The following is a 14,764-nucleotide window of genomic DNA, read 5'->3' as shown; positions in this document are numbered from 1 at the left end:
GAAGTGCCATTCGGTTGTGTTTAACAAAGAGTCATTATGCAGCTTTTGAGATTTCCTCTTGCCCTTTCCAAGGCAGTGTTTAAAACAGCATCAAAGTTATTACAAGAGCTTCAGAAAACACAAAGATCTGCATTGTGTCGATATCTTTCCTTAAGTCTCTTACCAACTGCAGAGCAATTTGCTGCCTGAGGCATGAGGCACAATTCAGATATGCAAAAATTATTCACTAGTTTGAATAATCAACAGAAAGTCAGGAGATCAGTTCTCTTTTCGGTATGTTGGGGTTTGAGAGCTGAATTAGTCTTTTTGTTAGTTGAAAAAAAAAGAATTCTATTAATTTTCCTTGCGTTTAAGACAACGCATCTTAATTTGAAAGAAATAATATCAATGAAATCCCTTTCAGGTACACACAAATTCAGTTCACAAATATAGTAAAAGGCTGCTTTGCCTCATCCTCAGGCTAAGTCCATTACTCTTTATAGTTACCTCGAGAACGGCAGCTGTTTTTATTGTTTTCATGATTGGCTCACAAATGAGCACACACATAACGCTTATGTACCAAAGCCTTTGGCAGGGGTTGTATATTTTTAATTATTATAAAGAAATCATTGAGTCAATGGTTATGCTTTAAAAAATACGAGAAGTCAGTAATACTCTTCTGCTATTGCAAGTGTAATTCTCACTGATGCTGGTGCATTAGTAGCTCATCTAGCACAAATCACGGTGCTGTGTGAGAAATACGTATTTTGAAGATCTTCCGGTCCATAAATACACACAATGAACTGTATGCAATATAAATACTCGAAGTAGCGCAGATTCTTAATATGGCTGTTATAATAATTGCAGGCTAAAGCTTATTGTAAGCACAACCCCAGAATTTGCCAAGTAATTCAAGTTTCTGCGTGTGTATTTTATGTGCAAGTATCATGCAGAAGCTTAAAAACCTTTAGCAGAAGTTTGTCCAGGAAGGCACTTTATCAGGTTGTTAGGAAGCAAGAAGCTGCTCCTGCTCTCAATGTTGGAGGTGTTTAAATCTTATTTATTTGACACATGTAAGCAACAAATGCAAGAACATTTCTGATGCTAAACTGGCTGTGGTGAGGCATTAGAGAGGAAAAGAACAGGGAAGAAAGAAAAGCCAAAGTGAAACAAAACCTGCCACGCGCACTGCAGCTGATCTCTGGCAAGTGCCGTAAAACCAGCCTTACACTTCTCCTTTGAGCATGAGCCCAGACACCCTGTGAGAAAGACTTCGCATATCCCCGAGACCTGGACCCAGACCCACACATCAACTCCACTGCCTATGGGGTGTTGCAGTCACAGCCCCATTTCTATTTGAATTTATAGAGGAAATTAATCACTTTCTTAGGCAGACCTTATTTCTTGCAATAAAGAGACAACAAAGAAAATGTGGGTTGGGGCTTCACGAGGCCTTCAGTGCCCATAGGAAGGAACAGACCTTTTCTTCCCCTCTCCTTCAGCTCCAGGTGGTTTTGCAGCCATCGTGCAAGAGCCCTGGATTTGGGTCTAAGATATTTAAATGAATAAAAGAGCTGAATGTTTGTGCAGATTGGGCCAGATAAGATTTACATCAAGAGTTTGTTGCTTAACCTGCTGTAATCCCTTGTGGAAGCTTGTGATCAAGCACCGGTGGCAGTAGGGAGATGCCAGAAGCAGGATAATGCGCTGGGGGGGGATCTCTCACAGGCCTCCCAGAGAAGCAGAAAGCCACCCCGGGGCACTGTGCTGACAACTGCACAGCGGGAGCCTCCTCCAAGCTGTTCTGTACATGCTGCACTAGCAATTCGTGAAGTCCCGGTGCTGCTGCATCTCTTCCCTTTTTCCTCCTCTTCCTTCTCTGTTAATGACTTTTCCCTAGGACAAAAAAAAACACTTGCACAAGTCCAGCCTGTTCTACACGATGGGGTCTGGATGTCTATGAAGTCTCGGGTCTATTTTTTGATGGGCTGGGGAGGCAGGAGCTGGACTTCACATTTAAGGGTCACAGCACTGAGAGGTGCAGTGGGATGGAGTTCTGGGGTGTGATTTTACCCTGCCTTTGATGCTATCTCTCATTGACACTCAATGGACTCCCTGGATGTCCAGGGTTCCCACCCTGCAGTCAGATGTGGGTGGGAGGAGATGTGTAATCTCCTCTCCCCACGGTCCCTTCCCATACAGGGACCTCAACACAAACTGCTTTCCATAGTGATGGGCAGGAATATATTCTCTCTACTTCTACATGTTGAGCTCAGGAGCCACCAGTGAGTAGCCAAATTAAACTCTTGTGTATGTTTTAAATTAGAGTGAAAGTCACTAGGCCAGTGCCCCAAAAAAGCAATTATCTTTGTCACTTGAGGCTGAGAGGACAAAGCCACCCTTGGTAAACACTGAACAAGAATCAGGATAACTCCAGGGATGAACAAATAGATTTGCTTTTCCTCTCACCAGAAATCAGCAACAACAATAAGAAAAAAGCTAAAAACCAATAGCTTGAATCTGATAGTCTGAATTAAACCACTATACAGCTTAAAAGACAAAATAAAAGAGCGTGTGTGTGTGCGCGCGCGTGCATGTATGCGTTGTATGTGTGTTTATGCATGTGTGTATATCTATCTCTGTGTATGGAAAGGGGAACCAGCCTAACTCATACTCTTTAACGGTTTACTCGAATATTCTTTATTATACTTTGATAAGTATTATAATTCTGTGAGAATTAAAAGCAATCAGAAATCTACTTTGCAGAAGCCAACCGATTTCTTTTTTACCCACTGGAAAATGCAAGCAAAATGGCAAGGACTTTTGGCAATAGAATGTCCAGATAAATATGCCAGATTCCTTGCAAATGGCATGATTAAAAATAGTCACAATGCTGCTAAAAACTGTTATTAAATGGAATAGAAACTATTGTGTTAATATATTCACAGCCTATAATTTATTCTCTGAGTGTATGTAAAAGGAAAGGCTATTTTCTTTGAATTTTTCCTATGCTGATATTGTAAACTATATGACAGATGGGTCAAGTCCTGATTGCAGTATTCTAACATTTGGAATAGCAAGTAACATATTTGATAGAGCTGGCAAGTTTTTATATATGATTCAACCCAGAATATAAAAGCCACTAGAATTCCAAGTTGAAAATAATTAAATGAGCTGGAAACGATCAGGAACCACACATTTTTAAGTGACAGATTTTTTTACATGTTTAAATTGCACAAGAATATTTTATAGCTGCCTTTAACCAACAGTGACGTTTAATTCTAAAATGTGTAATTGATATTTGCAAAGCAATTAATTCCTGTGGCTCATTATTCTATTGCTAAATGTACCTAAGCATTGGGGCGCTGACTTCAAGTCATCTTTTTTAGTACACCTTCTCTGGATTTCAGAGTTTTGAGGGAATTAACCTATTTCAGTTTCCTTCCATGGCTGCATGAAGTGCAGTTTCATACTTGCATTGAATTTTTAGCTTTCTGATTGCACAGTCTTGTAGGATGTTCGAATCTGCTGACTTCTAGAATGTGTGTTGTCAAATGGTGTCATTACCGTGTAACATTTCAAGTACCAATAAGCAAAAACCCAGCAGCTTATGCCATTTGTACTTGATCATTTCTGCTTATGTTCCTTTTGAAGTTTCCATCTTTTTGTCACTGTTTATGAAGTCATTTGTCTCTTTACTTTTGGTGTCTCTCTCCGTCATGCCCAAGCAGCCCGTCCGTCCAAGCCTAAGCCACCGGCTGGGCCACCATCATCTCCTCAAACGCAGACTAACATGATAAATCATATGCTCAAAGGCATGGCCAAACAGCCGCCAAGTACTGTAATAGTCTTCCTTCCTTTTATTCAGTGGTTTTCTAGTCTAGCAATTGCTTGTGTAGCAGTAGAAAGCTAGTTCTCATGTGCAGCTTTATACCAAATACCTAGCGTGATGTGGTAGGTTTCAGAGATTTAGAGGTAGCATTTATTTCAAAATGTCCACATTTTTTTGTCTAGCAATGTCTGACATATGCAACATTTTCAAATATCAACGTCAGCACAAAATAACATTGTTGTTGCATAACATTTTGCATGGAAACTATAAATATGTATGAGCTTTACATGATGTTGGATGAAATGTTTGATAAGTATATCGTATACGTTTCATGTAACTGTCAGTGCTCCAGCTATCTTAGCAGAATATTCTGATGTATAGTAACTTAACCAGGGAAATATTTAAAATAAGAAGAAAAAAAATTAAGATTGACATCTGCTGGCTGCCAAAGTTGTATAAGCATCAATATTTTCTTTAAAGACAGCATCTCTGAGCAGTTGTTCTTATTAACACTTTTGTCTTTTAGTTGTATTTGAGAGCAGATCAGCGTTGCAAATGAGAATGGGCCTGATGCTGCTCTGATCAATGGAAAAGCTTCCCCTTGGCTTCAGAGGTGCAGAAACAGCCAGAGCTTAATAAGGAGTGTGTCTTTGGACTCATTCTGCAAAAGGAAGCCTGTACTGGCTTCCTGTAGCCAGTGAGGTGCTGGATTGGATAGGAGAAAGAATGAGGAGTTAACCAGCAGTTCTCCAGTTGCAGTATTTGCCCGATTCATTATATTAAGGGGAACCTGGGTGGTTTTGTTTCTTTCTTTGTTTGTTTCCAGTGATACAAGAAACAAAAGGAAAACCAGAGAAGAAACCCCCAAGGCCCATATCTGTGGCATAAACCACGGTGCATCTCTCAACCAAGCTGAGCACCTGCAATGCCAGAGGTCCTCAAAAAAAACAGCCCGTGTACCCCTTGCACCCAAATGTTACCATTCTGAAAACTATGGGTTTCCATTTCATGGGAAATCTGTTACCTGAACAGGTAGTCAGGGAAAACTTGGGTCAGGCAAGATTTTGAGGGGGACAATTAAGTCCTCAAAGCGCACTGATGCTTCAGCAGGGCAGGGATTTTTCCCTGTGTGACCCAGCAGAGCAGAGCAAAACAGCAGTGTGTGCAGAAGGCTGGAGTTGAGATGCCCAGCCAGCATCCTGTGTGTCAGCATGACCCACACTGCTGGCTTAGCTGGGCCTCTTTGGAAATCCCAGGGTGGTTGCTAGTAACGATGCTACAGTGCATGCACTGCTAGCATTTTGCTGTGCTGTGGACATGCCCTCTGCCAATTTCAGATTTATTTGGCTATTTGGGTTTTGCTACCCATTTATGAATTTTCCAGCTTCAATATTGTGGAAATGCCAAAATATACATCCATGCAGAGGTATTAATTGGCTGGTGTAGCTACCAAAGTGTGATGCTGTCCTTCACCCTAGCTGTGCTAGTGATGGGATTGGCACCAGATTATTAATCAGAGGGACAGATGTGTAGTTAACTTGATGACATACTACAGCATGGGTGCATCCCAGGGAGCAGATCTTCTGCTCCGCTTCTTCTCAGGGTAATCATCACAGGGAGAGTTTGGACACCTCATGGAAGTGAGACATGGTGAGCTCACAGAAACCTCCTCGCTTGCACTCAGCCAGGTCTGCAGAAGCTGTCATTCAGTGGAAATGTGATTTTCTCTATATTATTTGAGTCAGACTGTTAGCACCTCAGATGTTTAATGTACTGTTAATAACATAAATTACCTGGAAGACTGTAATTAGATTATTTTTTAAAGTCTTCAGAGAATGCTGCAAAATAGTTCAACGTAACTAAAGACCAAGCTCCAGGATTTAAACTCTGATTTGTTTGCGGGGTTTTTGCTGTAAAGTTGCATCTCTTTTCCCATATGAATCTTACCTATGAACTCCTAGTGGGATTTAGCACTTTCCACTCCCTCCAGCATGCATAACTCCTTGACCCTTGTAGAGTTAAATCCTGGAGCAAGGCAGGCCTGCAATCTTTGCTTTCAGTAGCAGGTGACATTTGAATTTCTCAAGTCTGGCAATTCATTAAAAGGACAGATTTGTTTGAATTGATCCTCTGAAAAGAATTTTAAAATCATATAGACGTAATTTCTGTAATAGCATCATCTACACTGAAGGATATATATTGTTCGTGTATTAGTGGCCAGATGCTGTCTTTAGGGAATGCAATGTTCTTATTTGAGCTAATAAAGTGCCACCATCTCACCATAAAGTGAACTCTGACAGTATTGTGAAATTTGGAGCTGGAGCACTGCATTTTCATAGTATAATAACGAATGTGGCTTTCTGGTTTGCTCAGTACTAATTATATAAGCATTTAACATATGCATGAAAAGATCTTTAAAGCTATAGAATATTGTGGGATTATATTTATTCTTTTTTTTTTAAAACCTCTAAAATAACTTTACTGTACGTCTAGCTTTTCTTTCTACCTCCCTTTTAATTCGAGTTCTTGTACTACAGAGAATGTAGGCCGGTTAGTCACACCAGCTAAAAAGTTAGAAGATACAATACGTCTGGCAGAATTGGTAATTGAAGTCCTACAGCAAAACGAAGAACACCATGCGGAGGTGAGCAGCGGTGCCCTGCGAGGTCGTGTTCCCCCTCGGGTCTGCAGGGGGCTCCAGCGGCTCGCAGGGAGCTTTGCATATCTGTGTGATGTCTTCCCAACTGGTGCTGGGTTATGCTCTTGAAAAGCCAAAAGTATTCTTAAGTAATGGTGCTCGAGCGCGATGAAGGCGAAGTGACAGGTCAGGAAGATGGCTCTTGCAGAGGGGAGGGAGGGCTGAAGGAGGAACGAATTCGGTTCTGCTCTTTGTGTCAGTCTGCAGCCTTTCATACAGCGCCAGCAGGAGACGGATATGGCCAAATATACTCACCACCAACTACATACAGGAGCAAGCCTGTCCATTTTTCCAAAAGGTCATATTTCCAAGTAATGCCCTTGTATTTGTGCCTCCAGACAGCATTAGCGGGGTCCCTGCAGCAGCTTACGGCTCCTGCTGTCCAAAGCTGGAGCAAGGAAAACCACCACAAAACAAAACAGTTCTCTTTTGTCCCTTTACGAGCATTCAGGTTGTTTCCAGGGCTTCCCTTGGGCCCCTGCAGTATGTGACTAACTCACCTGGTTTCTTGTTGGCCTCTTCTGCCTTGGCTTATTGGGAATACCTCAATTACTAGTCACAGAGGTTAGGATGGATTATTCTGTTACTCATTATTTGGGTTATCTAAGGCCTTGTGCAACTACTCTTTACTCTTCAAAGCACTTTAACAGAAAGATTCCTGTTTTAAACCCACTGAAACCATGTCATAGTCAAATATAGACCAGAAAATCTTGAGGCTTGATCCTGGAAACACTTGACCCCACAGGCAGCTGACATTGCTGGCTGTAGTCCCGTTCTCATCACGTCGGGATATTTCTGCCCGAGCAAGTGACGTTGTGTACCCATGTAAGTATTTGCAGGATTCAGCCCTGAGTTCTCTCTAAATCTGGTGCTCTTGGATGCATATTGAAAAGTTGATAGTTTTAACATTCAGAGTGAACAGTTATTGTTTATGACTGTAGGTAATGTAACACTCATTCACTATTTTCTCTTTTCCTTCCCATTGATATATATATATATATACTCACTATATTTTGCATTAAGAGCATTTGATAAATAATTTCAAAATCACCTAAAAATCATTCCAGTGTATATTAAATTTGCAGTATAATTTAACTTATTGATAATACACAACAATCCACAACACCCAACTAATGCTTGATTGCATATTTAAATTTCCTCCCTGTTTTTCTACTGTTCATTCAATCTTGGATGATCCTGGCAGGGGAAAGAGGTATGTGACTAAACCGAATGAAACGAGTCACTCCTGTCATATTTCGTGCATGCCCTCTCAGTGCCATGTTTTCCTACTGGGATTTTACCCGGGTTGCCCTCGCTTCCGTAACTTTGACCGAGGAATGTAACAGCAACTTCGAGTCGGCTGCTTGCGGAGCTGGTAGCCCGACACAGGAGGGTAAATGTGGCATAGCAGTCCATGCATGTAGCAATGGGTATATTTTACGAGCGCTGCAGTTACATCCCAACACAACCCTACCTGCCTGGACTCTCTCCTCAGCCTGTTGTTACCTCTGTCGTTTTGCATTCACCCAACCTCTAGTACACTGTGGTGGAGGTGGACTGAATACTACACGAGTGCCTAGAATGGTAGTGGTCTTCCTCTGGTTTTGTCTGTATGTGCCTTGTACTGGATATACAGTATTTATATGTAGAGAGAGAATATGCGGGGTGAAGAGTGAAATAAACTTCATCTTTACAAAAGCTCAGGAATGTTCAAGAGCTTGCAGCTGAAATATGACAGCCTGTCCAAGGATAACGAGCGTTTTATTCCGCTCCTCACCAGCACAGGCTGGATGTACAACCAGCCAGGAAGGAGCTGCTTTTAAATCACAGGTTATTTAGGAAATAGCAGACTTGTGAAAGAAGCAGGTACAGGGCCGGTCGCGTTCAGCCAGCCACGTCACCAAGATCCTCACCAGGAGGAAGACACAGAACTGTTCTCCAGCATCTTTTGTGTCACAGGGATTTGATTAGAGACAGAAAGCTAATGCCAACATGGATAGGAGGCATGCCGGTCCCTTGTTCTGAATGGTGACCTGGGTGAAATTCATCTCTCTCCAGAAGCCCTGTCCTGAGCATATCTGTGGCATTTCAGCAGGGTGCAGGCAGCTGGCCAGCTCTCTGCACACTTTGAATTGCTCCCAAAGGAAGAGAGAGAAGAGGCTGGGTGGTTTATCACTCATTTTTGTTATGCATTGTAGCCACATCATGCTCTCAGTGTGCAGTGAGAACTGCTGAGATGGGGCACTGAGGTGTTGGGTTTTCCCCAAATTATTCCTGGTGATCTTTTTTTTGACGTGTTGTCTGTTCACCTGGAGGAGGTTCAACCTGCAAGGTCCAACTCTGTGGTCTACTCTGGGTGTTCAGCAGAAAACTAATTTGCACTGCTTACTAAAGAAATGCCTTCCTTTACTGAAATCAGGCAGCTTTTGCAGTTAAAATGTGCCTTTTTTTCCCCACATGCACATCCAGGTAGATGATATAAGAGATATGATGAGAACCCAGAAAATAATACTCAGAGCACAGAAGACATTCGAAACCCATTACAAAGTACCATGTCAATCAGTTAGGTTTGTCTTACCCATTAGAAGGAAGCAAACCAGCGCAGGCAGAAACGCAGCAGAAACCGTGTGCCTATGTCTGTAATCTGTGAGAGCGAGAGGTCTCTGTCATTGTGTCATCTCTCCCATCAGATGTCTCCTAGTTCCCTTTCTCTCCCTCTGGATGACTGATGACAAATGCCAGAGACAATGCCATTCACCTATTTTTAAACTTGTGTTTTCTCTCTCTATGTATACGTATGTGTATATGTATATATGTATTTTAACTTCTTGAGGTCATACATATATACATGTGTATCCATGTGTAAAATATACAATAATAGGTGTGTTTGGCTAGAAAGCACACTTTCTTCCCCTCCTTCACACTGTGTTTTAAACAAAGCAGGTAAGTAGATGGTAAATAAATGAAATGTTACCATCTTGAAGGAGGTTTTTCAAATATGGTGTTACCTGAGCAAGAAGGTCCTGTTCACTGAGAATAGGCAGGAGAAGGTTGAGGATCCTGAAATAAATTAGGGACCTACAGAGCTAAAATTTGACTTTTGCAGCAAAAGGGAAAGTGTGACTGGTTTGGGCATATTTTTCTTTCTCCATAAATGATCACATGCTTTTCTTCATAAGTTCTTTTAAAAATAGCTTTCTTTTTCCTTTTGCATGGAAGCAGGTTTTTACTGCAGGACTCTGAAATTTTATGTTGATATTTGTTGCAGAAAATGTTTTTTTCCCCTCCCAAAAGATGCTGGCGGCCATTGGTCCTTCATAGAGGCCACTCTTTGCCCATAGACCTGTGGGCAGTCTTTGATGGGGTGACAGCATGGTGGGCTCTTGGCAGGCAGAGGCACAGCCAGAGAAACCGCCTCAAAGCAAGGACAGCCCCGGCATCCTCCTTCAAAACCAGATGAGCACTGATGATTTAAGAAGACCCTCCACAACCCCATTGCTCGACATCCACTCATTTCCCACCTGCACTTTGGGGAAAAGGTTTGAGCAGGCATCAGGAGCAGACGTGGGTCTTGATGTTTTGGTTCCTGGATGGTTTCTCAGCAGTTTGATGCCTCCAAGTGCCATGTTCCTAGGCACCCGTCCATGCACTTGGTTGGACACCAGCACCAAACGTGTGAGGAAGAGCTGAAGAGCATCACAACGCATGCTTAGCCATCCATGCTCCCTGACTCTGCAGACGCCCAGAGCCACCATCACCATTGCCTCCGAGTTTTGCAAGCACCACAGGGCAGGAGTTGCTGCAGTATTAACAGGCTTCCTCAGAATCAGGTTTCTCCATGTGCATGGGGCTGGAGACAGTTTGCAGATGAAGGAGCCCAGCGTAGCCACCTTGTCCCCGTGCCATGACCACAGGGACACCATAACCTGCTGGTGTTGCTGCTCTGGGCATGGCATTTGCCCAGCCTGCCCCAGGGCATGCTGAAGTTGCGCCTTCATGGCACAGCCCATCTCATCTACCTCTTCACCTCCATGGAAGGGCAAGCCCAATACCTAAATTATTTGGGCATTAACCAGTTATTTTGTTATTTTATGTCTTGGATATGCTCTGGGCACATAATGCCCAGTGCCACATCCAATCTATCCATGTCTTCACACCAGTTTTATATCAACTCATGGAATAACAGCAGGGCAATGTCAGTCTGCTTTATGTTTTAAGGGAATGAAGGAGTGGAAATATCCGCAAAGACCCCTGCCAATATCAGCTGAAAAGTCAGGCCAAATTAGGAAGAATTAAAGGGTTCCATGGCAGTAGCCTAGTTTTTGGGCACTGCTCCCTCTCCGTGGCCAAATGCACCAGCAGCTGGATTTATACTCTGCACATCAGTGCCATTCATCAGAATCAGAGCTGACCCCTGAGAAAGTGGAAGTCCATTCTGCTTATTCATGTCTGCTGAAATCTGCAAAAAATCCCCGTTCCTGACTGGCAATTCCTCTTCGACCTCATTCACCTATTCCCAGTCTTTTCCATTTTCTCTCCAGTGTTGTGCCTATGCTAGAGGTTTCTGTTTCTTGCAAAGTGCTGGAAAGCTGATTCTTAGATCCTTTAAGTCACTGAGTAATTTCCTATCACTCCAAAATGACAGCACATGGTCCTACCGACAGCACTTCTCATATTGCATGTTCCCAGCCAGAAGTGATTACTAAACACGCATGCATGCGTTCGCAGCATTCACATCTGAGCCATGTATGATGTGAATGTCAACGTCAGAGAGCCCATACAGCGAATTTGAAGGACCCCTGTGCATGAGAATGAGTTACTTCACTGATATTTTTTGGTTTTCAAGTTTAGATCTATTTTTTTCTGCCTCTGTGAAATTACAGGCTTGCAGTAGATATTTTTTTGTTTTATCTTGGCATGTTGATAATAGAGCTTTGTAATTGGTTTCCTAATCAGTAGCATTATGAAGGTGGCAGTATGTTTCTATGGGTGTGTAGAGCTAACCATGTAAAATGAACAGTGCTGCAAAAACTCCTACTGGTGATGTTTGAAGTATCTCTTAAAGGAGAGTGTGAGTGATTTAGGGCAGATTTTAATGTCTTAGGTATCTAGCTGTTAAAGATAAATGGAAGTAGTGAATCCAAATAAAATTTGAACTGTTGAAAAACACAGCAGAAAACCCACAGGCATGGTGAAGAAACTCCCAAATTTCTATACTTTCGAATAAGAATTACTTGATTTTTTTCCTGATAATTAACATAAAGATGAACAAAAGTCATTTATTGTAAATTGAACAGGCAAAACCTTCTCTGCCACATTATAGTGGCATGCCTTTACAGTGGAGCTCTAAATAGATCCTCTACAAGAAACCTTCATATTAAAATAGCAGTGCCTAATTGCTGTGATTAGCAATGTCTGTGCAGGCTAGCACATTAAAGCACTGTTCTCTTTACAATAAAGGTAGTTTCCATGGGATTTTTGGTGAGATATGTGGCCTAATGTCTTTTTCTGTGCTTTATTAAAAGTAACATTTTTCTTTATTACCTTTTTCTACCAACTCTGAAGGCCTTTGCTTGGTGGTCAGACCTAATGGTTGAGCACGCGGAGACCTTCCTGTCACTGTTTGCAGTGGATATGGATGCTGCGTTAGAGGTGCAACCCCCAGACACCTGGGACAGCTTTCCGCTCTTTCAGCTCCTAAACGATTCCCTCCGTAGTGACTGTATGTATTGCATTGTATTTTGGTCATTTCTTTTTCAGTGGGCTGCTCAGGTTACTGATAATACTTTCAGCCTCTCCGTACTGCACGGAGGACTGAGATGGGTAGAGGTTTACTGTACATATTCTTTTAGCACCAGCTTGATTTTGTTCCATTCCCATTAGAAAAAAGCACACAGACACCCCTTAAATGCCTCAGTCAAAGGTGAGAAGTTGAACTTTTATTTTGCTTCATCTTCTCAAGTCAAGGTAATGGCTGCCTGATAAGCAGGGAATTAAGTACTCTCTCACTGTCATTAAATGTGTGTATCGTTTTATATGTGTGTACTGCATTTATTTAACATGGAGTAAAACAGTCCCTGCTTTAAAAGATTTTATTGAAGGGAGGAAAGTGTTACAGTAAATAGACACAGGAGCAGTTCAGGAGAGTAGTGCTTTGTGAAATAAGGCTCTTCTCCAAAGCAGAGGCTCTTTTCCAAAGCACATGTGCCCATGCCTTTAAAAGCTGTGAGGATTTGGCACTTTCCAGCTGGTCCAACCATTCCCCAGGGAGCTGGTGGCAGAATTGGCATTGCCATCAGTTAGATCCCAGACCAGTGTCCAATCAGCTTTCTAAGACCACATGAAAAAGGCAGGGTCTCATCCTCAGAGAGACATTTTCAGCATCATGTTAGTGAGTAACCGAAGAAGAAATGATTCTCCTACCTGCTAAAGCCAGAATGTTTGCCATGCTGTTTTTCTTACATCCATTTTATTCACAGGAAGTAATACTATATATGTAAGTTTGCCATTAATGGAAAAGAAGGTTTGTTGTCTGTTCATTTGTTTGGAGTAAGAAGCCATTCCTGCCGTCTTTGTCATGAACACTGGTGCCTGATGCCAGCTCCTGTTATGTTCTTGAAGTTTCTTCCTGTTTGCTGACAAATTCGTTGTGTAATGAAGTGCCACACTGTGGTTTCTTACAGAGGTTTTAGTAACAGTAGTGTCTTACTATACTTTTATTTATCTATTCTAGATAATTTGTGCAATGGAAAATTCCACAAACACCTCCAAGACCTGTTTGCTCCACTTGTTGTTAGATATGTCGATCTGATGGAGTCCTCAATTGCACAGTCAATTCACAGGGGCTTTGAGCGGGAGTCATGGGAGCCAGTAAAGTAAGGAAACCTCCTTTGATACAATTGGAATTTGGGTGCAAATGGATGGAGATTCATACAGAGATGAATTAGCAAACATTAAACTGGACATGTAGACAGTGCTGTAGATTTTTTTAGTTTAATGCTAAAAATAGAAGGCCTGATCTCTTCAGGGTTTTCAAGTTAAAGAGGGAAATGGTATTGGCTTTTTGAAATGCATTGCTCAGTTTGAACCATGTGCCTTTGGACAGGGAAGCATGAAAATGTAAAAGCCTTCTTAGCTGGCGTGGCTTTTTGGATCCCGTTCCAAAGGGCCTTTTCCAATGCTGCTTTTGAATTCAAATAGCTCCTTTTCAGAACAAAACCTCCTTGCTTCACTGTGTTCAGTCCAGCCCTATAACCTGTGTGAGTCATTGCTGTACTTATTCTTCTCAACATTCGTTTTTTCCACCCACCCCATGGAGGGTAGTGCAGCATTGGGCTTCTCACATCAGCCCCATGGCTGATGGCTGCACGTATCCCATATCCCAGGACAGCTCTGCCAGGTCCCAGCTCACTTGCCTGTAGGATTAGGCATGCAGAAACCATAGTGTAACATGGGCGAGATGATCCAAGCAGAATCAGTTACTACATTTGGAGAACTAGGAATTTACCAGCAAGAAACCAGCAGCCTGAGAGAAACCCAAATTGAACTCAAGAGCTGGTGAATAATAAAACTGTGGCGTGTGCTTTGTATTACTGTTGTTATTTCACGGGTTTTGAAACATTGCTGAACCCTGTCATACTTGCTCTTAAAAGCCAAGTCAGATCCATGAGGGAAAAGGACTGACTTCTCGTTCTGCTAGAGGTATTAAAAGGGAAAGATCAACCTTTTGCAAACAGCGTGAGTCTGGTGGTGCCTCAGACAAGGGATTGGAACCGGGCGACCTCTGGGGAGACTGTTTTCCTTGCTTCTTGGGGGATTCTCTAGGCAAAGTTAAGTGGCACTGTACTCTCAGAGGTTGCTGCATAAAAGAACGTGTGGTCTTTCAGGGCTTTTCACACCAAATATGTTCCGTTTACAAGGAAAAGAGATTTTGTTCAGCAGCCAGCCTCCCATATGCAACCTGGAGTCTGAGTACCCAGGTTTTTTCTTTTCTTTCTTGTGCATCCTCAGCATCCGTAAGGATTCTGCCTGCCAAATCTCAGGCTTTTTCTTGACACCTGATCATCCCCTCTGTTTTGAGTGGGGTTAAGTGGCTGGCATTCAGGAGCCTCTCTCACTTTCCATTTGCTGTCTTTGGCCTGCAGGCTAACAGGATTAAAAATCCTAAAAAATCTTGTTTCAAATAAGCAGATGTGACCCAGAAAACATACAAGAAATAGATCTTTCGAGTAGGAGAATGCCATTTTTACAGCCAC

General features: G+C 42.3%; 1 protein-coding gene across 7 annotated transcripts in view; it reads left to right on the top strand.

The window, feature by feature from the left end:
* The window catches only part of CADPS (calcium dependent secretion activator), a 211,260-nt gene that overhangs the window by 148,463 nt on the left and 48,033 nt on the right, over positions 1 to 14,764 (top strand). For all 7 annotated transcript variants that reach the window (XM_062630216.1, XM_062630214.1, XM_062630213.1 and 4 more), the window contains 3 exons: positions 6,349 to 6,455; positions 12,075 to 12,231; positions 13,243 to 13,384. In XM_062630216.1, coding sequence (XP_062486200.1) covers positions 6,349 to 6,455; positions 12,075 to 12,231; positions 13,243 to 13,384 — 406 coding nt within the window. The remainder of the gene's footprint in view (positions 1 to 6,348; positions 6,456 to 12,074; positions 12,232 to 13,242; positions 13,385 to 14,764) is intronic.

This window comes from Pezoporus occidentalis, unplaced genomic scaffold, assembly GCF_034315485.1.
Source record: "Pezoporus occidentalis ecotype Australia unplaced genomic scaffold, CSIRO_AGI_Poc_V1 ctg35, whole genome shotgun sequence".
NCBI classification, from domain to species: domain Eukaryota; kingdom Metazoa; phylum Chordata; class Aves; order Psittaciformes; family Psittacidae; genus Pezoporus; species Pezoporus occidentalis.
Note: the sequence above shows the minus strand (reverse complement) of the source record. Positions and strands in the feature narration are given on the sequence as shown.